The following is a 27,855-nucleotide window of genomic DNA, read 5'->3' on the forward strand; positions in this document are numbered from 1 at the left end:
TTGTGTTTAAATTTAAATGGTATGTGTACTTGCTTCACATTGTCTTTCTAGGTTGGCGTTCATGATTCAAGTATTTCAAGAGTGATATGTTCTCTTTTTGGATTCATATTCCAAACGAAAAAACTGAAGTTATATAAGGGAGGCAACTATGTGCTCAGACAGTCTGTCAATGACCCACCTTTTTTTCTCTCTCTGTTTTCTTTTTTCCTTTTATAAATGTATTTATTGCAAGTTGAAAAAAACGAGAAGGTCAAGTTAGTGCTGCTGCTGTTCCAAAAAAGGTCACGAGGTCAGAGTTGAAAGTTCTAAGTTCAGATTGAATCCGACCCTCCTCCCAGAAGGTCTCCAGGTAGTAAGGGAGCCGGGCTGCCCATTCTGTGTGGATCCTCTACGCTCGGGACCCCCCACAAGCTTGAAGAATAGTTTGGAGGCCCCCACAATGAAGCGCCAGTGAGATCACCCCCACTGCTGCTGCCGCCGCCACCACTGCTCCACTGCCCAAGCCCTGTTGACCCACCAAAGAGATTCAATGCAGGTCCAACTGGATCTGTCTGGTTCTGTCCTGTCTCCAGGGATTGCCAGCCTGCTGTGGGTGCACTTGGAGTTGCTGCAGGTGTAGGGGGCTGAGCTTGTGCCAGAAAACGACTAACCTCTTCGTCTGTGGCAAACTCAGCCAGGATGGTAGTGTTTCCCAACACACACCTAAAACACAAGAACGAATGGAAGAAAATACAATTAAGAGCCAGAATATAAGGGGTTTATAAGACAAAACTAACACTATTAGGTGCCCAATTCAGAGGAGATACCAGATTGTCACAATGGAGCAAACAGAAAATGAGCTGGCTGACAGTGAAACTGACTCACAGTACAAGAACTTCCAGTTTAAATGGGGGCGAAAACTCCTCCAAAATAAATAACCAGCACCCCTACCACAACATTCAGTTGTTATGTCTGCAACAAAACCTCTCTAAACTAAGGTCCTGATCACCAACACCAAGAGCGATAAAAGCGCCTACACAGTGTAAATAAAACGGTAAATGCATACGTGCCAACTTCCAAACATAACAGCGGAAGAAAAGGTTAAAAGCCTGAGAAATTCAGGATAACTTTAGCATAATTTTTCACTCCCTTACACTCCCCAAAGATTTTTTTTCTCAAAACTTCTCATATTTTCAAAACGCACCAGAAGCACAGTCAGTTCCAAAAAGCTTAATAACAGGAAATCTAAGATCTGCAGCTTTCTAAGTAAGTTATTTCAGGTGTATCTCAAAACTATAGCAGATTCCCACACATCTGCATTACACAAGAGATCTTCATCTGATACAGTTCACAAGCTTTTATAAAATGCTCAAATTTGTACAGTAAGGTGCATACTGGTCACAATTCCACCCTATTTACATCATCTTAGTTCTGTGTGTGTCAGTTTGTGACAGCAATTAAGATAACATAGATATAAAGCATCTTCCTTCCTCTGCTGATGAATGAAAGATTCCCTTCCAGCCACGGTAACTGAAATGAGTTTTGAAAGCATAACACCACACAGAGTAATGCAGTAATAAGGAACAGACAAAGGGACTGCTTACATGTGCAGTGCAGTCTGGGCCTTGGCCGCCTCCTGTTTGGTGTTGTATCGGATAAGAGCGGTGCCCTGGGTCAGGTTCAGATGGAATGTCAGCAGTGGGCCATGCTGCATGCAGATCGTCCTCAAGGTTGACCCATCAATCTGAAGAACAGCCAGGATAAAAGAGAAGTTTGTAACTGTTTCTCTAAATGTACTTCAATCCTGACTTCATCTTGATTATTAAAAGACAATTTGCTTTCATAAAGGAGAGCAGGTGAAAGCACTGAGGAGTAAGCAATGACGATTTAATTTTTAAACCAGAATCAGCATGACTTGACTTCTCAAGTACAACGACTTTGCTTTATGGAGTAATCTGAATTATTTTCCTGTTCACTTGTAGCTTGAGCGCAGCTTTCAGTGAATTTCTTACACTGTCACTACCCTTAAGTGTTCCAGTAATTGTATATAACATATACTTCTCCCTATCCTCAGCCATCAGAACATATACTGAGACTGTCCTAAGTCTCCAGCACTCCCATTTTCAGCAGCATGTAAATCACCCAGTTTTTGCAAAACTGGAAATACCACCTCTACAACGAGGGGGTTTGTAAATTCATTTTGGTGCTTTTTTTTGTCTTTGTGGTTTATGAAGCAGTCACAGAAACCGGCAGCGATCGTTCTGCCAAAGCCAGCAATGTTCCTGAACTAATGTTTTCACAGCAGTTGTTGCCTACATTCCTTTGGCAGCAGTTACAGCTTGCTACTTACCTCCAGTAACTGCTGTTCTCCAAGGTGTTCTGCACAGATTCCATTCCTGGTATGCCACAGGAACATGGCACACACGGATGGGATCCATATGTGCAGATACTTAAGGAAGTGCTACTTCTTCCTTCTCCCTTTCCCCTCTTTCACATAATCGAACCTCATATGAAAGGAAAGGAGGTTGTGTGTGGGTACAAAGACAGACAAAGTTAAAATGGAGAAACTTGAAATGAAGATCCTGTCCCTGAATCCACTTTAACGTTCATGCTTCCTTCTCTCTAGTGTATTGACTCCCAGTGAACCCAAGATTTCCTATAGAACAGACAACTATAATTTGCTTCTTTCTCGTTTCTGTTAACTTAAATGCCTCCAAAATACAGTCATCCATTAAACAACTCCTAAACCAGTAATAAACTACTCTGCACAAAGGAGACAACACCTCTTCTTCATACCACTCCTGTGTCCTTCACCTCAAGAGGAGAATTTTTTCTACAAAAGGAGCAGAATTCGACAGTTTGAGTGACTGGAAGGAGACCTTAGTTTTAACTATCATGTTGCTCTTTTCTTAGACTTCATTAGAAGCATGATAAATTATCCTGCTGAACAGGAAACTGTCTAGACCTCAGGGCACTGCTGATAATCATATAGGCTTTTCCCAAATCTTGAATACAGACTAATTGATATCGCTGAAACCATCATCTCCACAGACATCATTCTGAATGGAAGCAAGCTACGAGGATACTTGCAGGAATAATCTAACTAGACTGTTTCTGGCAGGAGTGCTGGAAACTTCTGTGGTTTCACTATTCAAACACCAAAGTGCAAACTGGCACTTACACCAGCTTTCATATTGACAACATCCTGAAGAATAGTCTCTTTAACAGCTACAAACAATTCCACATTATGGTCACCCAACTTATCCTTGCTTCTAAGAAAAATCTTTCTGTTCCAATAATGTTTCTGAAACTCTAGGTAAAGAAACGTTATGATGATCATGTAGCAAAACCTGAACATATTCAAGTCAGGTGAAGAGATAAACAATAAGACTCCAGCCCAATTTAGTAGAAACACATCTTAAATATCCTGACAGATTCGGTTGTTATTCAAAGAGAAACAACTGAAGAATCCACATCTCAGTAAAGCAAACTACTTCTTGGAGGCAATACCTGTGGAGTGAGATTGTGAAGAACCAGCCAGTAGCTAGGACGAACTGAGCCACCATCACTCCAAGTAGATGCTGCAAATTAGAATAAAGAGCAATGAAGACAGATTTTATATAAATGCCCATGTTTTTCTTTAGCTAGGTCTTCAATCTCAAGTTCTTCAGCATTATCAGCCCTGGTAACACATGAAAGCTTAGTCCTAACAACAAAACCACATCCTTCTTGCATTTCATGTCAAGATTTATTTTTCACTCTCCCACATAGAGAAGGCATCTAGCCTTGAAAATCCCCATGCAGTAGGTACTCCTTCATAGGGGTGTTCTCTTGGCCCTCCTCACTCAGTCCCTGCAGCTAGACCAAGGATTCCACACACCATTTCCAGCCACCACCCACCCCAATCACCCAATTGCATCACAAGAAGGAACTTCCCCCCCCCGCCTTTTTACTAGACAACCGCAATTTTCTTTCCTCCAAACCATTAGTGCTGTAAAATGTACACTCCTCAGGTGTGATCAATGGTGCTATCAGTTGATTCTTCTCACCAGAGGCAAGCCTTGAGTCCTGTGTCCCCCAACCCCTGACCGATCGGGGTGCTGTGCTGTTCCATGGAGATGATGGTTTGGGGTTGGTCAGGCCAGGAGGTGGGCGGGGCAGCCCTGTAGTGTTCCTTGAGGAAATATGGTTTTTCCACATCTTGTTGGAGAGATGAGAGGGATTGTGTCCAATGGGATCCGGGGACCATGTTGATTTGTAATCACTGAATTTTGCTATTAGATTAAATACATACAACTTATTAGAGAAAATTAAGTGTTCAACTGTACTATTACTGTAAACTGACTGCATTTATATTGGAGACAAACACAAAGCACAGAACCATACAACAAAACTTAACCTATCAAAAAAGCCAACCTAGATGTAAATTAATCTTTGCCTTTTTTTTTTTTAATATAAGCTGATGAAAAGAAAAACCCTACACAATTTATGATCATGTAATCGGTTGCAGTATATTCCATCACTTATAAGAAGAACCAGCAACTTATGTCCACACTACATTTAAGAACTTCTTACAAGTTTGGACTCTACTGACCTTTAATGAAATTGAGCCTTCTTCAGGCCAAAAATTTGCAGAGAAATGAAATGAGTATTTGCCACTCTTGCTCCACTAAGCTAATGCTACCTCCTAAAGATGTCCTCCTATAAAATCAAAGCTTTCTCATTAATTATAAATTTCATACAGAGTTGACACAATGGTAACAGATAAAAGACATTATTTAGTTGTGTGACAGTGCATATTCACTTTTTTTTTTTTTACTAGAAAGCATTACCTAAATGCCTATCAGGAGAAGTTAAGACCAATAGTGGAAAACTCTAACACTTCAAGAACTCTTACGGGTAAGAGTTCAATAATAGAAAAATGAACACACTCCCCAAAACATCACTATTGGTGGTAATGAATATTTGGGAGCTCTTCCTAAACAAGCTTTCCTCAAGACCACCAACTGTAAATTCTCCTGTATCTTCTGCCACCATGGGACATTTGTCACCCAGAAAAAAAACAACAACAAACAAAGAAACTCACAAACACCACACAAAAAAAAACCCAAACCAGAAGTCAAAACTGCTTAACTAAATTTATTTTGCCTTGTCCGGTAATGAGAACCAGTGAAACAGAGATAGGTCACTCTGGAGGAAAAGGCACTTGTGTCATGAATTACCTTAATGAGAACGTGTGTGTGCAAATACAGGCATTGGGCTCTATCCACTAACAAAAGATAGTAAATGACTTACTGGAAACAAAGGGGGAAAATTCAGGTTTACAATATGCCAGGGTTTCATATAATAGCCCATTTGGGAATCAAGACGATAAAGCTTTTACTTACTGAAAGTGTTTCATTTTACAGGTGAATTACAGTATTTCCCATGACAGAGTAACTGTCAATAGCAAACAGGTTTCAAGCACTCACACATGAATGTGTCAGGAAATGCTTAAAAACCTGTTTTCATTAGGCTCAGTTTGTTTTACAGATATGTGGGTTCTAAATTCCCAAAATTCAGATGACCTACTTTCTGGCTGTCAAATGCTGGTGTGTAGTTTAACAAGAGGAACAGAAGACACTATGTGTGCCAGGCAGTGGTCTAGTTTCCTCAGCTCAACTACAACACTTCAATCATTCATTATCTTTCTTATGTGCTAGACAAAAATTAAGCAAGGGCAGGAAACTGATACATGCCACTCCCCTTTCCCTAGGCTATGAAAGAGAAATCTTTTTATGTCGTTGGAATGCTACATACACGGATACTCCTTCAAATCAAAGTCACTCCACAAACTGGCAGTAGGAACACAGCTTTTCTTGAGGGCTATAAAGGATTTTCAATACATCTTGTGAGAATGCTGAGGTAACATGAACACAGTAAGATGCAAAAAACAGTCTGGGTCAAACACAGTTCTCAGCTATGTTCATCACTTCTGCTATTTATGCACAATTCTTCAGTTTTAAGTAGATGTCAAGACAATGATGTCTCAAGAGAAATCTGGCATTTTTAAGTTCTAAATTCAAATGGTTTGTTTGGAGCAAGTATTCCCAGCATCCTACTCAGAAACGTGTGCAGAAACCATTTTTCACAAAAAAGCTTTGGAGATATACTCATCAAGGATAAGAGGCAGCTATCTAAATTGCTATTTACAGACAACCATTACAAGCCAGAGACTTAAAAGCCTTCTCTCTCTCCTTAGGTTTCAGGGAATGATCAGTGTTATAAAAAGTGAGGCAAAATGCTCCTTTCACAGCACTTCAATATTCTAGAGTTAAAATGAGCAAACCCACTCACCTGCTTAACTCACACATACAGGAGCACGTATGTGTAAAAAAATTGTGACAGTCCCCAAACTCCTAACACGTGCTAGACTGTGCAGGTGTTATTTTTTCTCCTTCCTTTTGTATCTATTTCTCACTGCTACCCTATTCTTCAACTTGTATCATCAAGAATTTTCTGTTTGGCCAGGAGGAAGGGCAGAGGATCTTAGTCTAGTTTTTAAAGCAATTACAACAGAGTATTTTAGCATCAGGAGGAAAATATCTGACCAGCCACACAAATTTCAACTTCCTTAGAAATTACTGGAAGACTAAATATTCAAAGAGGAACAAGAATGAGAAACTATTAAGTAGAAAACTTAGTCCAAGTAAGTTTTGGAGCCTGCATACCTGAAGTGCTATGAACGTTGGTGAAGGAATTGTCAGAGGCACTGTAGGGCCAGGCACCAGGTGAAGGCAGCGAGGTGTTGAGGGAAGAATTAGACCCTATCAAAGGGAACACAAGAGAAAGACGAGGCAAATTTTACAGTTTCTCTAATACTGTTAAACCTCAAGAGAGCCATGATTTATACCAATGCCAAGCTGTCATGGGATACACAGCCATAGTGCATAGACATAAAGCTTCTCTCAGTCAAATGCAATAAACTGTTGTGACAAGAACATCAGAATAGTCTCAAGTATCTGAATAACTTCTTTTAATTATTTACTTATTTAATTAAAATGAAATAATTTAATTATTCATCAGATACCAACTGTTCACCATTTTTACCTGTGGTGGTGTCCCGCAGAAGTTGGTGGTCAGTATCTACAATGGGAGATGTGGCGGTCCCCCCCAGCACACTTCCAGGGGTCACATAGGGGTCAGATTCAGGGTCAATGTTTTGTATACCTTTCCATGGCACTCCTGGTTGGAACTCTGGGACAGGAAGGAAAAGGAATTCGATGCAAACAGGGAAATGTCATTTACTGGAAGTGATTGTTTAAGATATTTTAGGAGAGTAAATAATTGTCTTCTAAGTTGTTCCTCAGGGGAAGAAAAAAAGAAAAAGAAAAGAAAAAACTCAAAGTGACAAACAAAAAAAGCCCCACAAAACCACTCTGACTTTTCTTAATTAAAAATCTATTTCACATTTCCTCCCATGGCACTTTCTTTAGCATCTGAATACAAGTCTACACTACCACTGAAGTCAACTACTGAAAGTGGTGCAAGTGCACACAACATTCCGTTGACTCCTGCTTTACTACGTTCACTCAAGGCTTTGTTTTACCCTTAACTCAGTGCATGTTTTTAAAGAAACACATCATTGTAAAACTGCAGCCTGCACACGTTTTGTGCATGCAACCTACCTTACGAGTTCGTAAAACGTCAAATGTTGTCTTTACACCGCAGGTACACACAAGCTTTACACATTACCTATCAAAACTGAGGTAATGCTAAGGTGAGATGCTTTGTGGCAAAAGCAATGTATATACCCATTGATATCCTTCATGCTTCACAATGAGATGGAATATCTTTATCATGCTTTAGTTTGCTTTCAACTACAGCTCCAGGCATGCCAGATATTTAAGATAAGAGGATGAGTTATATGAAGTATGAAAATACAACAACTCGTCACTGTAAGAAAGATTAGTAACTGAGCAGATGTTCAATGAATAAAGTGCTGTGATCGGTTTTGGAAGCAGTAATAAGAAAGGAACAAATGCCAAACAAAAACAAGTAGAGAAGCTTCAGATACTACATGACAATTTAGCTAAGTGTGAAAAGAATGCCAAAGTGGCAGATTCATCCCTTGCAGATTCAAGATTTGAAGTAATTAATAACAGAATATTTGGGTGGAACTAAAAATCCATGGTTGAAAGTAGGATCCATGATATGCTCTCTAGAATAAAAACAGCTAAGGTGAATCTGGCATGGAAGGCTTCATGTCAATCAATCACTTTTGTAATGAAGAAGCATAATCAAGACTGAACTTCACAGACACATACAGAAGAAAATGCAATACAACTAGTTCAAACAATAGGCACAGCAAAGGCAGTATTAGATTGTGGCAATACACTGGGGCAGGAGAATCTCAGAGAATGCCTAAGAAATGCTCCACTGGATCAGAACTGCAGCCCATACTGCCCACTATTCTGCCAAAACTGGCAGGAGAGAACTTTCAGGGACACAACACAAACCTGGCCACTATCTATAGGCTACTGCCCCCACACTCAAAGCACTCGGTGCTTCTAAGATATCAGAAACACCCTCTATCTGCTAGCATCTGCTTGATTGTGAAACTGTCTAGCATTTGCACCACGGTTTTGGTGTTGCAGGATTCACAGAATTACAGTTCTGCATTTCTCTTGTTCACTCCATTCTTGGTTTCGTAAATTCCAGTCACATCTCTGTCTTTAGTAACCTAACAAAATAATCTAGGATACCATTCCTAACTGTATGACCAATAAGAAATGTATCAAGGAAAGAATCTGCTCAGCTACTGCCAAAAAACTGTAATCCTCTGACAGATAGGAGTATCTTTTGCTTAGATCATCTCTGTTCTGAGTCCATGAACACAGGTTAGGACTTGAACATTAGGACTGGTTTGCAAAAACAATCAAGCAAATAACCCCCACAACAAACAACCAAATCCCCAAAAGGATAAAGTCCAAGTCTTGCCTTTTGTAAAGATTTCTGAGATCTGGTGAGACTGAAAATTAAGTGCACAGTAAGCTCTTGTCAAAAAGTTAAGGACTATTCAAACCAGACTCCAAAAATCAGGTGGTGTATTGTATATAAATACATTGACTCATCAGCATACTGACAAATTGGCAAACTATCCTTTGGGTCACATGCACATTCACCAACTCTCCCTATAAACATGCTCTTTTAGTTTTAGATAGTCAAGAAAACATGAAGTAATTTCTCCACTGATATTTGAAAAGTCCTCCCCAAATGTTCAAGCATAAGATTATTAGAAAAATCCTGACAGACACATCCAGGCCACTTTGCCTTGAGTATGTGACTGAACTGCTCTTGAAACAGAAAACTACAGTCCAGTATTACCTAGGTATGCAAGTCCCTGTGACATAACCAAAAGATATAGTTCTCACCAACGCAGTAAAACTTGCTCTCACCTCCAGCTGTGATATCAGTTTGATTGGGCACCACTTCATTTATCTTTGTGCTGAACAATACTGCTTTCTTGAACGGCAGAATTTCTGCAGCAGATGGCATTTAGGAGGAAAATGTGAAAGGTGCCGTCAGGGTGAATGCTGAGTGACCACTGTATTCATTTAGAGGAAAACCACACCTATTTCAAGAGGTTTTCTCTTGTTTCTGTTAATTTATTTTCCAATACCAGGAAGAAAAAAAAATACCTATCTCCAGTGACACTGGGCTTCATCTTCAAACTTGCAGAGAAAAATGGACCTACAGTGTAAAATCATTTTGGTCTTAACTCAAGTGTATTGATAAGGTAGGTCATGATTTCAGCTAAGTTTTTCTTCTTGAGAAAATCATAAGCTAGAGAGGTTGAGACAGATTCAGTGGCTGATATTTATTGGGCAGTAGTCATGAGAGAGGTCTAGCAATACAGCAATAACTGCATAAAAGCCACAGGCTGAAATTCATGATCTGCTACAGACATCTGCAGTCTGTCATGGGCTACTCATTCCCACAGTGAATTAGGCATGGTACTGGTGACCCCCGTAATGGTTTATGTTCACTTTGTGAACTCCATCTATGCCCTCACAGTGGTGAGGTAGTCAGCCACAGCTATAATTCTGCTTATTACCAACACTCAGACTGCAGGCATCGCTACGGAGGCTCTATGATACCAACAAAAGACAGGGAGCAGCTGAATAGCCTTCTGGTACCAAGAAATATGTCAGAGCCAGTGGCTGCTTCAAAACATAGAAACATGAAAGACCTGATCCTCACATTCCTCTCCTAATGTTGCAAGCAGGACTGTGTTTCTCAGTATTATATAGAGGAATGGTGACTGAAGAAACAAGTTCAGTAACGATGAGTCTACAAGAGGTCCTGAAAAAAAGCCTGAGTTGGGGCACTTTTGACATTATGAGAAATTACTCCATCTCCTCAAGAAGGTCCATACTTAACATCCAGGCTGGCAGAAACGTAATGATAATATACTTCTACAGAGAGCAGTCAGTGGTATGAGATGGGACTTTTAAATCAAGAGCTTGTAGTGACAGGACGAAGGATAATGGCTTTAAGATGGAAGAAGAAAAATTTAGACTAGGTATTAAGGAAGACATTCTTTTAGAGTGAGGGTGAGATACTGGAACAGGTTGCCTAGGAAAATTGTGGATGCCCCTTTCCACAGAAGTGTTCAAGGCAAGGTTGGATGGGGCCTTGAGCTACCTTGTCTAGCAGAAGGTATCCCTGCCCATGGTTTGGTTGTAAGTAGATGATCTTTAAGGTCCCTTCCAATCCAAACCACTCTATGATTATATGTTATGGTTGTGCAGATATTTTTGAGATAACTAATTCTTGAACTCTTTTAGCTCATCACAAAACATTTTCTTGCTAGAGTTAGACACTGAAGGGTTCCTGCAAAAAAGCTCTAACTACTTTTTGTAGGTTTCCTGTGATTGTATCTGTCACACAGATTCCTAGGCTTTCTGATGCAAGGTCTGTGCTCCTGGATTACCCAAGAGATGGTACTCGCACCTTTACTTTTTGTGCTTGAGGGAATCCACAGCAGGAGATTTGCAGTCAGTAATGTTTTCCTGGAATATGAGTGTCTTTGAGGCAGAGAAAAAAAATTAAAATTGCAGCATCCACCATTTGCTGAACAGTAGCACTGTTGATTAATCCACGTAACTTCAAGGATGTACTTAAACAGGGGAAACTGTGGGTTAAGAGGATCTCTGGATGTCCCTTTCAACCCCTACCATTCTGTGATTCTGTGACACTCCTCTGTGTTTAATGTTCTATATAGAAAATTATATGTGTGTGTCTGTGTTCAAATACTCTTTTTTCCCAGATACTTGAGTTTTCTAGCAAAAAGATAAAATTTTGCCAATGAAACTCTAGAGGACTTAAAAGAACGTGCTACTGCCTGTAATCCCAAAAGTAAGAAACTTTACTCCAGCCACAAGATTGCTGAGCAGTACTGAAACAGAGCAAAGCAAACCACAACAGCACAACAGACAGATTTTATACATATTGTACCGATACTGCTAGCAAAACCCCTCACGGTCTGCAACAGGTCATATATTTGGAAATTGCCAGAAAAAAAGGTTCATGCTATACAAAATACACAAGGTCAAGACACTTCCATTCCCACCATCATTAAAAATAAGCTTTCACCTCTTCCGCTTTCTGATTCCATGCTATCAGAATTTTTACACCCTGTGTCAGCCTAATACAACACAATTAAAGAATCAGTGCAAGAAGAGGGAGCTGCTATTGTGAACCAGTATTCTCATGAAATTTTTTGTGTGAAGTCAAAGTACAGAAGGCAAGAGTTCACCTAACAAAAACCAAAGCCTATTCAGGCAATTCAGCAGTTACTGCCTATTCAGCCCAGCAACTTCTTATTGCAAAGTTACCATTTATGTTCTAATGTAGATTAAAAAAATGAACCAAACAAACAACAAAACAAAACAGCACAATAAAGAGGATAGGCCAAGCAAATATTTCTGTTGGACTGGTTATTTAAAAAGTATGATGAGGAAAGATGCCAGCACATCTACTCTAAATCTGGGACATAACCCCTGCCCTTGTCTAATACCTGGAGGCCAGCTGGCGTTGCTGGATTTGCTTCCGATCTTGTTCGTTGGTGGAGATTTGGCAGGTAACCAACTATCACCAGCAGGGCCTGCATGGCCACCCAGTGGGTCGCCCTGAATTATATCAAACTGGTTGTAGGGCGATCCTCCACGAGCCTTTCCAGGGGGCACTATTGCACCTGAGGAATTAAAAGGAAACATTTACACCCAGGAAAAGTTGAGGGCTTTATGAATATGCTATGCTAAACCAAAATCTATTTAATATGCATACTGGTGAGGTAAGACATTCACTGACTTGAAGCATAGTTTTACCAATAGCAAGAGCTACTGCAAGGGCATTGCCAAAACAGCCAGTCCCCTTCTCACCATTTTTGTGGATATTGGCATCTTGTGAAGCCACAGAGGGCAGCCCTTCCATCATAGTCCACTGCTTAAAGCGGGATTCTGTTCCAGCCTCTTTTCCTCCCACCATGCCATAGTCCATGCCACTTGAACCAAAGCCTGTGAAACAAACAGAACTCCACTGTTATGGCTCTTTTTAGTTTAAACATCTTCAGTGAGTAATTTGTGATAAGAAAGATTAAAAAAATCAAGATAAAAAACCAAAAATCAACAGTAGCAAGTTAAACGTTCAAGAGGTAACTTTCAAATAAGCTTGTTAGGGCAGTACGCCACCAAGATACGCTTCACTGTTAGGTTTGTTATCTTCCTCTGTAATGGAAAATAATGCAATTTGATCAAGAGTTGATAAATGCAACCTCTAATGCTTACACAGAAATTACTCACTTCTGGACCCAGACATAACTGGCCAATATGGTAACTATAGGCAACACCCCAAATCTCCTTCTACACAGAACTTACCTGAACCGTATCCAGGTATTTGCCCTTTGGTCTGTAAATCTGAGAGACCCACATTCAAAGGATTGGGTACCATGCTGTCTAAATGTGGCTTAGGCCCAACAGGGTGGGATGGTGAATGCTTCATGCCAGGCTGCCTCTGCTGCTGCTGCTGGAGAACACTCACCATACGAGCAATCTGCTAACAAAAACAAAAAATACATCCTATACTGTAACAGAATTCCACTAAACATGAAGACATGATGACTTGAAAATGATCTAAAGGACCTCATGCTCTGAAGAGCATGCAGGCTGAAGAAAGCAGATGGATGTTACTGAAGCTAATGTTATCTTTGCTGCAGAGGGCATTTTCCTAACACAGCTTACACATTACACAAATGACGAAAGAAGAGCCACACCTGTTGCTCCTGCTGCTGTCGCACAGCTTGGTTTAACTTCCTCTGGCTCTGTAACAGCTGTTGCTGCTGCTGCTGCTGCTGCAGGAGGAGCTGACATGCCTACAAGACAAGGTGGGATGGGAAGAGTAAAAATTACAGAGCTCATCAAATGAGGCTAGTTACTAGGATATGCTTTGGTCAGAACTTATGTAAATTGTTTCTCATTCCACACACTCAAAATAACAATGAATGCATTCAAAAAATAACACATCCTTCACTTGTTTTTAACTTAACATCATGCAACAGTATTACTGCAACCTACTTTATTACAATCACTGTGACTATGAATCTGAAGAAAACCTCATTAAAAAACAACAAATTGCTTTCTGTAGAAAGTCATTATTAACCTATTGCAACACCCACCATAATTACACAGGTCTGTTTAGTTTATCTGCTGCCCTCTAATAGGGCTGCATTTTCTTCTACAATGAACAGGGAATACTTGTACAAAAATAACACAAGATCAGTAGAAAAAAACCCACAGAATTAGAACAAACATAAAAAGAGCTCAGCAGACAGTTTATAAACTGTCACAAGATTACTAGCTACTTACTAATTGAAACTGGGGAATCTGTGGAAGCTGGCTCAGCATGGCAATCTGCTGGGGAGAAAGCTGGGGGCCCATATTGAAAAGACCAGGATTCAAGCCACTGTTGGGAAACTGTTTGAGCATGGAGGCCGAAACCTGCATGGAAACAGTTACACATCCTTAAGAAATGCACTGCTATTAGAAAAGATGATGAAGTAGAAGCATTTTTATAAAGGAGTGGGTATGACACCAATCTTAAATGGTGTTCTGGGAAGGACATGACAGATTTATTAGCACATCACATTTAAACATGCACAATCTATGACTTGAGCAGAGTGAATACCTCACTTGATTGACAATATACAGTATTACATGTGCAGATGCAGACACACACACAAAGGTTCCTCCCCCAACCAGGCGGTTGCTAGAGACTGCACTAAATTAAAATGCTGATATATAGGCAGCTAACCAGTAATCACAGTACTGCATCATCACATTAAAAATGTACTGCTTGACAAGGGAAAAGAAAGGCATTCAGGCAGTCACTGGAGCAAAGAAACAGTGCCTCACAGAAGGAATTAATCTCTTTGTATGCTGAGTAAGCTATAGCAAAAGACAGGAGTAAGTGGAGAAGAATTACCCAATTTCTCCCTGCATGATTTGAGAGTTACACGACTACAATTCAAGAGAATCTTTAGAAGTCTTCACCAAGTCCAAAGCAAAAAGTAACCGATTGTATTTGGAAGCCCTGAGGTCTTAAGAGCTCTGCAATGTAAATGCAACATACAGCCCTTCATGTGGCCTCTCCTTCCAGGGGGCAGGGAGCAAAGAACAAGGCTGATTGAAAAAAAAATTAATAACCTGTTGCACTTCAAAAAAAAAACCTTACAGCTTTGACTTATTTTTTTGTTTTTAAAATACTTTACAAAAGCTTATGCAAGACACAGGATTCCTGAACCCACTTTGAGGTTTAAAAATACTGTTAGCAAGCAGTTACCATCAACTACCTTGGAATTAGAAAGGCTAATCCTGCTGCACTCCAAGTTTGAATTTTTTATCTTATCTAAGTTTTCAATTTGTTAACATCCAGTCAAGGCTAAAATAGATGTTTAAGTAACCTCCATGATTTGCTCTGAAGGCTGTAGCTCTATTTTTACAAGTAACGACTTACTATAAATTCCTTACCTGGGGAGAAAGAAATTGGGGAGGCACTTGCGCCCGGATATTGGGGGAAGGATTTAGTGGCTGCACTGGTGTGTGCATGCCCCTCGATTGTGCTGTGCTGTTTCCAAACAAACCATGATTGCCACCCTATAAAATTAAAGCAGTAGTGAGAAGATGAATCTTTCAGGATATGGATTTCTATGCTATTAACTACATATCAACAACAACGAGGCAAGTACTGATTTAAATAGAGTACCCTTCGAATTACTAAGATGTTTGTCCTAAATTAGTAAAATTCTACCTGGATTAAAACTGCTCTGTTACATTTTCAAGATGCAGGTACTCTCTCCTCCGCAGTCATGTTCATCCATTTATTTCAAAGCACAGGACAAAGCTAAGTTTTTGCATTTTCCACTTTACATGTTGGGAAATGAAAACTTGGGAGTACGAACAACATGCTCAAAAGAACTTTCTATTGGCATGGTATGGAAGACAGTGGCAACAAGAATTCAGGGCCATCATTTCAGAAAAGTCGTGAACTTTTTCTGAGTAGATTGCTGAATTATCATTCATAAGCCTATTATTTCCTCTACAGGCCTGCCTTACAATAACTGAAACTAGAATTCTAAGAACTTATTCTACAATTTTCTTTCTAATGTGAAAACATCAGCATACTGGATTGGGATGTTATAATTTTCATTTCTTTTCCACTGAAGTGAAAAGTGGGAAAAATTTCTAGTGACAAAAGAATGTTTGGACTTTTTTTTCCCTCCCAGTGATTTATTCTGTAACACAAGAATACTTGCTGCTTGTGCTTCCTCAGTAAGATGTATTCACTGTTTCGTAAGCGAAATCCATGATAATAAACCCTACTGCATGAATGAAAACAACCAACGGAAATTCATGATTATGTTTCACTATTTCAGCCTCTGAGCAGACTGTCTTTATTTGTAACATCTTTCAACAAAAGCCACAGGAAATGTTATGGACAGACCCCTACACTAACAGTCGCATCCTGTTGCTTCTAAAAGCTGAAGCTCATTCTCCAAAAGGTCCTTAAGTGCCATGATTCTAGCTTTTCAAGCCCCTAAAAACATCTTCTGCTATATTATCAGGATACTGGTAATTCTCAGATACCTGGAATTCTGAACAGCGCATTTTCCATCCCTCAGCCACCATTTTCTGTTCTCCCTCTCCATTGCAATACTGCTGTACAGAGCCCTTCTTCCAAACTGAGACTGTGCAGGCCTTCTCAAAAAAAAAAACCCAAAAAACTTTCCTTCCCTTATATACCCAGATTTCATAAACTGTTACTCCCTTCTACCGTAATACAGTGCAACCTCCACCATCCTTTTCTAAAATGGAAGTCTGTTACCCTGCCTCTACACTGGCAGCGTTACGGATTATCTCATTCATCTGCATCCCGTTTTACCTGCTTTACATACCACCTTCTACAACTCAAGGGCAAGGAGACAAAAGCTTTTATTCTGCAAAGAACTGACTGGGGTCAAACTACACTAAAGGTTTTGAGAGGCTTCAACCTGCAGCTACAATTTTATCCCTCCCTAAAGCTCAAGGAAGTTCTGCACACCAAATTCAAGAACATGCCTGCAAATCTGGGACTTAACCTGATATTCCACACTGATAGTGTCACAGGGAAACAGAAAGACAACATAAAGAAACACCATCACATTAGGCACATGACTACATAAGCTAGTGTCCAGTTGCAATACTAAAATTCCAGTCTTTCATTTACCAGTATTCCTGAAACATTTTCTTCCAGCATAATGCTAAATGTAACAGCCAGAATTTCTTCCAAACTACAGTTAACCACTTCATTTCCTCCCCACCATTCCCTCCCACACACAACACAGATATTGCTACCCTGAGAGTTTTTTAAAGACTGCTAAATGAACCCTTTCTTTGGGGAAGGCAGAAGGGAACAGGCACAACACAAAATGAATGCAATTTTTAAAAGGCACATTTCTACATAAAAGGTCATCAGATGGAGTCTGGAAAAATTCAGTGGTGGGACAAATCAACAGCCTCTAACCAGGTTTGAAACACCTATTGAAATACAAAGGCTGCCACTAACTTCAAGGCTTCTGAAAAGCACATCTGTCTGCTGCTGCACTGTGATTCAGGAAGTAAGAGGCCAACAGATGGAATACATTTTGATAATAGATACCAAAGTGGATTCTCAATGCCCCAATATAGCTGCAATTTCCATTAACAATATTAATTTATTTAGTAGGAAAACAAATGCAAGCAACCAACTAACTGGGATTAAGCCCAGGTTGCAGCCTTATAAAAACACATCTTATAAGGTGGCCTGCTTACTTGTCTAGCAGCGAAGTTTTGGGGACTGAGCCCTGAGCCGATTGCCCCAAGGCCGACGTTGGATAGTGTGGAACCAGAGGGAGACAGCTTGTAGCTGGGAGAAGGGGAGAAGGGAGAGCAGGGAGCCTCATCCCCAAGGCACCCATCTTGATTGGAGAAAGGCAAAGTCAGCTGAAGCAGCAGTTAGCCAACAGCAGGAGTTGGTTAGTGAAGCAACAGAATGCAAGAGGAGAGAAAGAGGGACTGTGAGTGACTAGGAAGAAGCAAAGTTAATTTGTAAGAGCAATTACAAGGACAAAACTTCTGACTCAAATGATCACTTGACAGTTAGGATTTTGGTCTAAGGAGATCATCAGTAATTACTAAAGGCTCCTTTTTAAGACTGTTTTTAGCTCTCATGAAGCTTATTTCTGACAGTGGCTGTTACTACTACAGAACAATACATCTTGAATGAATTCCTAATGTTAGCACACACTTGCAAACATAATTTGTAAGGAACACATTAGCTCTGCTACTGGTATTTATTAATTAGGTCACCAGTGTAAGTGGACAAAACTGGTTTTTGGCCTGTTACAACAAAATGGAGGAGCTGAAAAAAATTCATTAGCACCTTGAGAACTTTTAAATCAAATTTCTTTTCCATTTTACATTCTATTGACCATATGAAATCCCCCACCAAAGCATTCTCACTCTATTGGACACCTTCCAATTCATAATGTGAGGCAATTATTAGTTGCTAATAACAGCGAAAGCTTCTATTTAAAACAGGCAAGAATGTGAAAGAAACACTACTACAACACAGAACAGATGTCACAGAGAAACAGATGTCATACAGCAGCCTGCACTACAGGACATACAGCACAAGAGGTTACAGAATTTAGAAAGGGTGTTTCCAGTAAGTGACAGACATGAAAGCAGAAAAAATTCGAAGACTGTGATTACTTAGGTTTACTTAGATCTAAGCCTACTTTTTATAATAGTTGATTCTAGTCAGTAGCCAAAAGAATAAAAATTAAACCTATAATGAATTTCACTGCTAGCTTACCCTTCCAAGAAAAACAAAGGAACTTCTTTCTGTCCATGTAAGAGCAGTCCGTTCTAGCTTCATTCCCCTTAGAAAACTTAGTTTAGCTGACACCTCAGTTTTGTATACACATTGATTCTACACAATCCCCCATATATTTGTGCATTGAGTTTGCCCAAGCACTTCCAGAGGAGTAGGGTAAAAACTGGAACCTCAAACATAGAAGTTAGTAATAATTTGTCTAAAGATCCTTCCCTCACCTTCTCAAAATAAGGCCCGCTATCTGTGGTTCCCATGTCTTTGGAATTAGGTGGACGGAACCCAGATCGATCCTTCCTCATCATGTCATTGAAATCTCCAAGATTCATGGCTCGTTTGTCTACCTCAAACTTCTTCTCTGGGAGACCACCTGTCAGAAAAAAAAAAGGAAAGATGACAAAATTAGTGCAACAAAAATTCTACCATGTTTTATGACAGCAGGTTCACAGCCAAAGAAAGTATCTTTAAGATCAAGGTATAAATTAGATCTCTTACTATGTAGCATAGATACAGTTGCCATTAGAAGTGCAGAACCATTTAAGTAGGAAGCTCCACTTCTAAGCCTGAACAAGCCTATTTACAGAGTTCAGTGTGAAGTACTTCCTCACAATTTAGGTACAAATATGAACATATGCATTTCTGCAGCAGCCTAGTTCAGCTACTGATCATAATTTATTCATAGTTCTCAATGTCTTCCACAACTCACAATGTTATTTATTGCAATGCATTCAGTATCCATAGACACCACTACTCAAGTTCTCCATATATTCATTTATTGGGTTTGGCATTGAGAATGAATTTCTCAAACTACAAAACCACACAGGCAATTAGATCTAGATCACGTCTCCAAGAATTGTTTTGGTAGGAAAAGACTTCTAAGATCACTGAGTCCAACCCCTGACCAGCATCTTCCTGGAGAAACTGCCTGCTCATGGCTTAGATAGGTGGATGCTTTGCTGGGTAAAACTAACTGGATAGCCAGATCCAAACAGTGGTGGTGAATGGAGCTAAATCCAGTTGGCACCCAGTCACAACAGAACGTGTTCCTCAGAGCTCAGTATTGGGGTCACTTCTCTTTAATATCTTCACCAGTGACCTGAACAAGGTAATTGAGTGCACCAGACTGGGTGGGAGCGTTGATCCGCTCGAAGGTAGGAAGGTTCTGCAAAGGGATCTGGACAGGCTGGATTGATGGGACAAGATCAACTGTATGATGTTTAACAAGGACAAGTGCTGGGCTCTGCATTTAGGCTGCAACAACCCCATGCAACACCACAAGCTTAGGGCAGAGTGGCTGGAAACCTGTCCAGCAGAAAAGGATCTGGGAGGTGCTGGTTGACAGTTGGCTGAACATGAGCCAGCAGTGTGCTCAGGTGGCCAAGCAGGCCAACACTAGCCTGTATGAGGAATAGGGTGGCCTGCAGGAATAGGGAAGTGATTGTGCCCTTGTACTCAGCACTGGTGAGGCCACACCTCAAATACTGGGTTCAGATTTGGGGACCTCACTACAAGGACATTGAACTACTGGAGCCTGTCTAGAGCTGGAAGGGCATGGAGAATTTGTCTTACGAAAGGTGGCTTTGGGAACTGTGATTGTTTAGTTTGGAGGAGAGGAGGATGAGGGGAGACCTCACTGCTCTCTACAACTACCTGAAAGGAGGTTCTAGTGAGGTGGGGGTTGGTCTCTTCTCCCTAGTACCAAGTGATAGAACAAGAGGCAATGACCTCAAGCTAAGCCAGGGAAGGTTTAGATATGCTATTGGGAAAAATTTCTTTACTGGCAGAGTGGTCAAGAATTGGAATAGTTTTCCAAGAGAGTTGGTGGAGTCACCATCCCTGGAAGTGTTAAAAAAAAAACAACACGTGTATAGACATGGCACCGTGGGACATGGTTTAACAGTCACAGTGATGTTAGGTCATGTGAACTCACAATTCTTAAGCAACAAACATCATCTGGTATAGCGTGACTTCCAGACAGCTAACCAATCTCCTTCAGCCCATATGCAATGATTACACAACCAGTAAGAGAAACACTTTTCAAGTATCCCCTACAGTCAGCTGCCATTGTTTAGCAAGTGATCTGGTAGAACATGAGAAAGAGATGTTAACAACAGGTGATCAAACTGCACATGAAGAAAGATGTTATCTTGCTCACTCTGTATAAGGTTATTATCAGCCAAGTGCTGACGGCAGGAAGTTTTCTACGTTACACATTCAACCAAGAAACAGTATTTTGTCACACTTGGCACCTGTAAGGTATCAGATGCATATTCTTATGTTGAAGTAGATGGAAAGATCTTTGCTTTTAAATAGGGACAATGTGATAGAAACAAGCTTAACTGGTATTTTTAGCTTTAGGTTAATTTTCATTAGTAGCACAGATGGCCTTTCCAAGAACAGTTGAAGAATCTTGTCCCACAGCTAGTCAACAGCTATGACTCTTCCAAAGGACACCCTACCACTGACAAAACACCTAGTCATTATCAAACAGAACAGGCAATTCCAGTAGCACTCAAATACCTCCAAAACACTTCTCTATTCCTCAGAAAAGCTTCTCAAGTCCAACATCTCTTAATACCCAATCATGAACGAATAATATTCATAGGTATGCTACAGCAAAGAAGCTGTGAAATCAACCACTAATTACATGGGGTTTTCTTCCTGGCATAGCTTTCGGTGTTGATCCACCTTCATCCTCTCAGATGCATTCAACGTCATTTATCACAAAAGCACTTGATGAGTCACATACATGTAATTGGAGTCAACTTGCATGAGTTCATCCCTTTCTAACATACCCAAAAAGCTAGAACTGGCACTGTAAAAGCAGTCATATAAAATGTCACATACATCTCAGTCCTGTCAATACCTACGTCTAACCAGCACAAAACCCAACAGCAGTGCACTAGCAAAACACATGTGTTTTAACTCTAGACAAGAAGCTCTGTCAGCTGGCTGCTGAAAAGAAACTGGAAGTGAGACAGGGTTGCCTCACCATCTCAAATGAAACTGGGTCAATGCCAACAGAAGATCACTAAGCCATAGAAACACTCTTTTGCTTCTTCAGTTATCCTGATGTTCCAATCAACTCCTCAAACATTACTGAATGACACCTTGCAAAATGGCTTCTTAAATAACATGTAGAGCATTAACCAGCAACTTTAAAGTCTTCAAGCATAGATATGCATGCCACTTAGTGCAGAGGCAGCTGCTTGAACTTTAATACAAACAAGATCTTGCTAGGAGAGAGCATAGCATTCATTTATCTCATTCACAGAAAACTCTAGTACAACCTCGAAATCTGTTGCATAAGTCTCTCTTTTGCATCTGCCAACAATAATGCAGGTGCAGAAGACTAGCTTTACCTTACGTAGGACAAAACTGAAATCTGAGAAGTTTGGATTTTATCCTCCAAACGTGAAAAAATAAGAAGCCCCAAATCTTCTACTTGCAGTAATGTAGAATAGGTTGTAAGCCAAATCATCTTCATAAAAGACGCTACATCAATTCTAACATTTTCCCCCACAATCAGTAACTGTGAGAAACAATGAAAAATGCAAAATGATAATAAACATGAACTTAGAAGGCGACTCTAGTGAGGTAAAAATCCCATTAGGCAGATTTCCCCTGTGACACGGATGCAGCTTAAAAGAAAAAAAATGTCTATTTTTAATTGGATACAAAGAAAGTTATATATTGTGATCCTATACTAGGGAGATAGGAGACAGAAAATGCTGTTGAGCAAAGTTATCTAAAATGTTTGCAAACAAGACTCAACGTGGTGAAAATCACACAGTGGGGTAACACAAATAGGAAGAAAAGAAAAAGGCAAAACCATGTGAAATGTGTTTTTCACTTAACCACAAAGCTGAAAGTATTTTAAAGACATTGCCATAAATTTATACTGTCCAAACCTACAGGGCAAGCACATGTGCTTAGATAGAAGTGTTGCACCTCAATGCTAAATCGGGTTATGGCTTTGTAACATATTTACAACAGACAGCTGCATCAACTGCTCTTTAATTGATAGAATTTGGAAATCAATTTCCCAGTCTTTACAGGCAATCTGAGAATTCAATGATCTGGAGAGTTCGCAACTAATAAACAATAAAATAAGAATAAATAAATAAAAAGACAACAAATACGGTGGCCAGAGGGAAGGTAAAGATCAAGCATTAAGTGGTTCTGACAAGCTGCTTATGATAGCAAACTTCCTCAGGACTCACATACTAGGAGAGATGTCAGTGGGAAAAAAGTTGAATCCTATTTTCCTATTTTCAAAGTAAAACAAGCTGTTTGTTGAAGTGATTTGATAGAAAAATAAGATGGAAAAAAAAAGTAGATACAAGAATTTTTTTGGTTGGGAAAATCCACAGCATAACCTGTGACACTGCAACAGTAGCAGATGAGCAAGTGCTCCAAGCTGGTGACAACAGTGGTGTGAAGAGGGTCAAAATCAGAGCACATTTCTTGCAAGGCCTAATATGGGAATAATTTCATCAACAGTACCAGAAAGACACAGTAGAGGTAAGGCAGAATCAGAAGCAGAGGTAAGGCAGAAACTAATTACAGCACGATGTCCAGCTTCACAAGTTCTTCCTCTAGTACCTAAAATCTAGTAATAAGATCCTGAACAAACATTTACACTGCTTGCATATGCAGGGTTTGAGTTTGTGCTGTCTAGTTTTCCACTGCTACCAGTAGAAAAGTCTTTCTCTGAGAGGTCATTACTTAGTTTGCCAAAGAAAGTCATGACAAATTCAAAGGTGATTAAATAGGGTTAATCCAAATGGTCAATTCCAATTCTGTGTTTTCCACATGGCCCAACTCACTTAAGCTGTGTAGCATTTGTGGTGAGTATTTGAGGACAAGAATCTAGCTCTACTGAGTGTAACTTGTTATGGCCTGAGGCAAGCAACTCAAGAGATCAATGATAGAAGATACTCTTTTCCCTCACATCACTTTCAGGGAGCTGTGCTAATTGGGATGTTCTACTGCCAAGAGCTATCAGTCCCCCTCTTCCATCAAATGAAAAGGCCTTTCCCCTTTCTTGAAGCAGTAACAATGAATATTAACTACATGGATCAAAACAGTCTTATACGATGTCCCTTCTGCAAGTTGTAGCTGTTCTGTACAGGTATACATCCCAATCTTCATACCAGCCTTGACTACATAAATATTCAAGATATCAGATGCTGTAACTCTATCCTTCTGAGGAGTGCTAGAAGTAAGGATGAAACCTTTCCAAAGCATAGTATGTCATGCACATAAAAATATTACACGATCCCCTATTTCAGTTGCATTTAAATGAAATTATACGCACCTACAGACAAGTCCATCTTACTGCCTGGAATGTCCTCAGTTTGACTCTGGAAAAGGAAAAAAAAATTAGTTCTGACTTCTATCAAATGCTGAGGAATGTTTAAGAAAGCAGCCCTTGAGGGTACAAAGGCGGCATGAAGGAAGGATGTGCTTGTGCCAACAGAAGTTTTTATTTTAAACTAAAACCAAACATAAGAATTCCTGGTAGCACCCAGGATATTTCACCTCGACCTCCTAAGGCTGTATGTGGCAAGTTTACTCATATGAAACCTGACACATGAATGCACACGACAGAGACTACGATTGACAGACAGCTGCTCTGTGAAATGAACCTCTGTCCTCATGTTCCAGCGACCAAGGGATGAAACACTGAAAATAGTGGCCAAAATGATAGCTCATCCTCATGACCTGTCAAGACATCTTGAAATGTACTGCCAAGTTATTCTTTAGTTGCCAGTCTGGGGACAGGGTGTTCCCATAGCTTTCGGACGTATGTATGGTCTAGAAGACTGAATTTGAAGTTGGGAGACAACAGACATTACAGCCTAATCCTAGTCATGTCAGCGACAGTTTGTACAACCCTTGGTTTCTCACAGAAGCTCTGCTTTATTATCTTTCACTAGTCTGCTCCTGCTTCACAGGATGACACTGGGCACAATATTCTTTAAAATGTTTAGCACAGCAGAAGCTCTAAATAAAAATTTTGTGTAACTACTGTTGAGATACTTTCCTGTAGATCTCTTTTCTCAACATTTATTTATTCACCTTACCAATCAATCTTTAAGTACTGATTAATAATGAGACCTTGTTTTGCTAAAAACTCTGTGCTGCACAGAATTCGAACAGCCAAGACAGACACAGGGCTGTACCTCCTCTTCTAAAAGGCAGCTGAGAGACAGAATGAACAGACTTGGACTAATGACACACCTGACACCGCAGGCAAGAGTTGAGGCCTCTACCTTGAGTACTCTGAACAGCACATTATGAAACAAACAACCCTTCCCCCCAGCAACAACCAGAAAACCCCCAAAACCCAAACAAGAAAACCCCAACAAAATAAAACAACCACCACCAAAACATCAAATGAAATCCCCAACACCACACCAAATAAAACAAAAAATAACCCCCTCAAATCCTATTACTTGAAAGAAAATTGCAATCTCAGAACAACAGCTGTCAAAGTAATTTTTGGTTTTTCTGAGAAGCCATTCTGAATAGCAAAGAAGTGCTGAATACCCAACCATTGCAGGTATTATAATCAAGATGCCAGCCCAGCAAAGACAGAGAAGCAGCAGCTACACTCTATGAAGCGGCTGTTCATTCAACTTTTTGAAAGCTTACTGCTTTTTTTACAAAGATCTCATATTTAAGTAAAATTTACTTACTAGCAAGCCCATATTTGAAAACTGTTTGGACAAAGGGTTCATCCATGAATCACTATTTCCGCCTTTTAATGCGCACTGAAGTGGGAGGGGAAAAAAATTATGTTAAAGTAACTTCCTGATTTCCTCAATTCTTTTTTATCCTTCAGATGCACAAGTGAATAAAAATCCTGGTATCTCAGAAATTAATCTCCTGAGCAAATTACTTAAAATTTTTTGCACAGTTGGAAACATTTACCAAATAGTATTCTTTTTTCTCTCTCATAAAAGTGCTCATTCTGAAGTACACCGAACTGCATGAACACTTGCTGTGGAGAATGGTTATCACACTTTCCATTTCATTCTGAAATCTGGAAAGCTTTGTGAATGTTATTGTTTTTTTTCTCTCCTCTCTTACAATTTAATACATACTTTAATCCACCACACAGGTAGATTTCTTCCTTGGCTTTCTTCAGCATTGTGCTGACCTGGCTCTCAATTTGACCTTGCAGGAACTTAGAGATGATACATAAACTTCCACAGAAAACGTTGCTTTGATGTTCAAAACAAATCTTCAAGTGAGAAGAAAGTTCACGAGAATCATTTTTGCAAACTAGGAATTGTAAAACTTCCTACCATGTCATAACACCGTCTCTGCACCCTAGGAAGCTGCTCCACACTTGCCTTTCGAGTTTGCCCTACCTATTAGATTAGATGTGAACAACGCATAGCCATTCTGATATTAATAGAGTATCAAGAGTTACTGTACTAGAGAACTTTAATGCAAATGGCACTACAGCCAAGCTTCTGCTTCTGTTTGAATTTAGAAGTCAGTAACAACAAAACCAAATCAGACCCAAATCTAACAGGCAGTAGAAAGTAAGCACGTGTGTCAAGGGAACTCTGAACTTCAGCAAGCTATGCAAGCACTGCAGCAGCCTAACACAGATGTGTCGAGAAGAGCAATACCCTTGGGACACTTATTGCTCAATTTCATTTAGTAATGTCTCTGCAGGTTACATACTTAAAGAATTTGACACCTGCTGGCATATTTATTAGTCACAGCAGGTGTAATACATTAAAACAAACCCAGAAACTTCACTTTCTTTTCATGGATGTAAAAGGCACCTCTCTAACTGAATTCTGTAATACCTTCCTAAAGGAACTATTCTAATGCTGTAGCATATCAATCATACTGCTTTCAGACAACACAATAGTTATGAATCATTCAAGCATTTTACCTTCATTTGTGTTTTCTTTCCTCCTTGTCCCCAGCTTGTTGAGTTGTGGGAGGAACTGCTTCCCTGAGAGCCTGCTGTGTTCCAGACTCCTCCTTCCTCCTCCTCTTCCCAGCTGGAATGACGTGTTCCTGTCACTGGCCCATCACTCTCTCCCCAGCCATCTTGCATAGATTTAGAACCTTTAGCAGAAGAAAAAAAAAAAAGCTCAAAAGCAGTCCACAATACCATGCAGCTGGTGACTTGATAGTGCAAAAATCAGTTGAGATCATCAGAAACCCAAAGGAGCTTAAAAAAAAAACAAAAAAGCCTTTACTAAGAGCTGCAAAACCTTGCACATGAATCCCCAAACCCAAGAGATTCAGTGGCACATTACCATGTCATATTTTGCTACTATTTCAAAGCAATGTCAAATCCTTAAAGATGTAACAACCAGAGGGACCTCTTCTCTTATATAGATACAGCTGCATTTGCATTTCCTTGCAAGATAACCTATTATTTTCTAGGCTAAATGGAAGACATGTTACTTACACAGAAAAGGCTACACTTAAGGACTGCAACTCCAGAATCAATAAATTAATCTGGAAATGTGATATACAGGGCAGTCTCTACAGTTTTATTTTATTTCTGGTCACAGTGTTTAAACGGAATCATATAATCCTGGTTTTAACTACATAGCCACAGATTGTTTGCCTGCACTGACAGCTCTCAGGTCTGAGATTCTTGAATGTGACTGAACAGTGGTGTAAAGATGACTGGGCTGTACGACTCCTACTTTGTTTTCTGTATTTGAGTGAGGAGGCACAAATAGTTCTAAGTATGCAAAGGAAACTCGCAAGATTAAAGACAAAAGAAAAATCTCACAGAAAACTGCATTTATTCCTACTTCTGCCAGAGAATTCCTATGCAATGCTGGTAGAACTATGTAATTTTTTTTTTAAACAGATGGGTAATGATCTAACTTCCCTACTTCAACTCTAAACTCCTGTTTTCTTTTCCAGTCATTGCTAGTGCCTGTTTCCTGTCTCTACCTTTAACCATAAAGTATGCCTTTGCAGGCTCTTTGTCCCAATTTCTTCTTCCAACTTATGCAGGCATTAAACATCTCCCTTTACTTCACTGAATAACATAGCTTTCCTCTTCACTCCTTTTGGGTGCAAATTAGAAAGAAGCTGAGAGAGCAGCCACACAATACAGGAGAATTAGGATCTAAGCTCTTAACACACTGATGACCATCCTGAGACAGCTATCATAGGGAACTTCCTTTTATTTTGGTCCTCTAGAGCTGGGAACAATAGCTTACATACAAAATAGTACATATGTGCTGCAGCTCTTCGGTTAGGCAGTTAGGACAAGCAAGTGACCATGCATAGTTTTTAAAGACTACCTTAAGTATTAAAAATTTGCAATGGGTCACTGGCATTTCAAAGCTGCTAATGCTGGTCATATTTAGGTGGCTTTTTACAGGTGAAGGAAGAGGTCCATATAAAAAAAGTCTAGCATCTTGA

At 39.9% G+C, this 27,855-nt stretch overlaps 1 protein-coding gene across 5 annotated transcripts in view; it reads right to left on the reverse strand.

Annotated features, from left to right (window-relative positions):
- TNRC6B (trinucleotide repeat containing adaptor 6B) overlaps positions 1-27,855 on the reverse strand; it is a 123,869-nt gene continuing 96,014 nt past the window's right edge. For 2 of the 5 annotated variants that reach the window (XM_054386935.1, XM_054386939.1), the window contains 16 exons: positions 26,351-26,529; positions 25,134-25,208; positions 23,750-23,795; positions 18,651-18,799; positions 15,048-15,173; positions 13,887-14,018; positions 13,295-13,393; positions 12,900-13,077; positions 12,405-12,539; positions 12,041-12,217; positions 7,069-7,215; positions 6,690-6,785; positions 4,029-4,253; positions 3,490-3,560; positions 1,584-1,723; positions 1-702 (listed from right to left, as the gene is read on the reverse strand). In XM_054386935.1, the coding sequence (XP_054242910.1) occupies positions 312-702; positions 1,584-1,723; positions 3,490-3,560; positions 4,029-4,253; positions 6,690-6,785; positions 7,069-7,215; positions 12,041-12,217; positions 12,405-12,539; positions 12,900-13,077; positions 13,295-13,393; positions 13,887-14,018; positions 15,048-15,173; positions 18,651-18,799; positions 23,750-23,795; positions 25,134-25,208; positions 26,351-26,529 (2,366 nt within the window). In that variant the 3' untranslated portion in view covers positions 1-311. Of the gene's footprint in view, positions 703-1,583; positions 1,724-3,489; positions 3,561-4,028; positions 4,254-6,689; positions 6,786-7,068; positions 7,216-12,040; positions 12,218-12,404; positions 12,540-12,899; positions 13,078-13,294; positions 13,394-13,886; positions 14,019-15,047; positions 15,174-17,366; positions 17,538-18,650; positions 18,800-23,749; positions 23,796-25,133; positions 25,209-26,350; positions 26,530-27,855 lie in introns of all 5 variants that reach the window. The other 3 variants (XM_054386934.1, XM_054386936.1, XM_054386937.1) reach the window with 3 other exon arrangements.

Source organism: Indicator indicator, chromosome 14 (assembly GCF_027791375.1).
Source record: "Indicator indicator isolate 239-I01 chromosome 14, UM_Iind_1.1, whole genome shotgun sequence".
Classification (NCBI taxonomy): Eukaryota; Metazoa; Chordata; class Aves; order Piciformes; family Indicatoridae; genus Indicator; species Indicator indicator.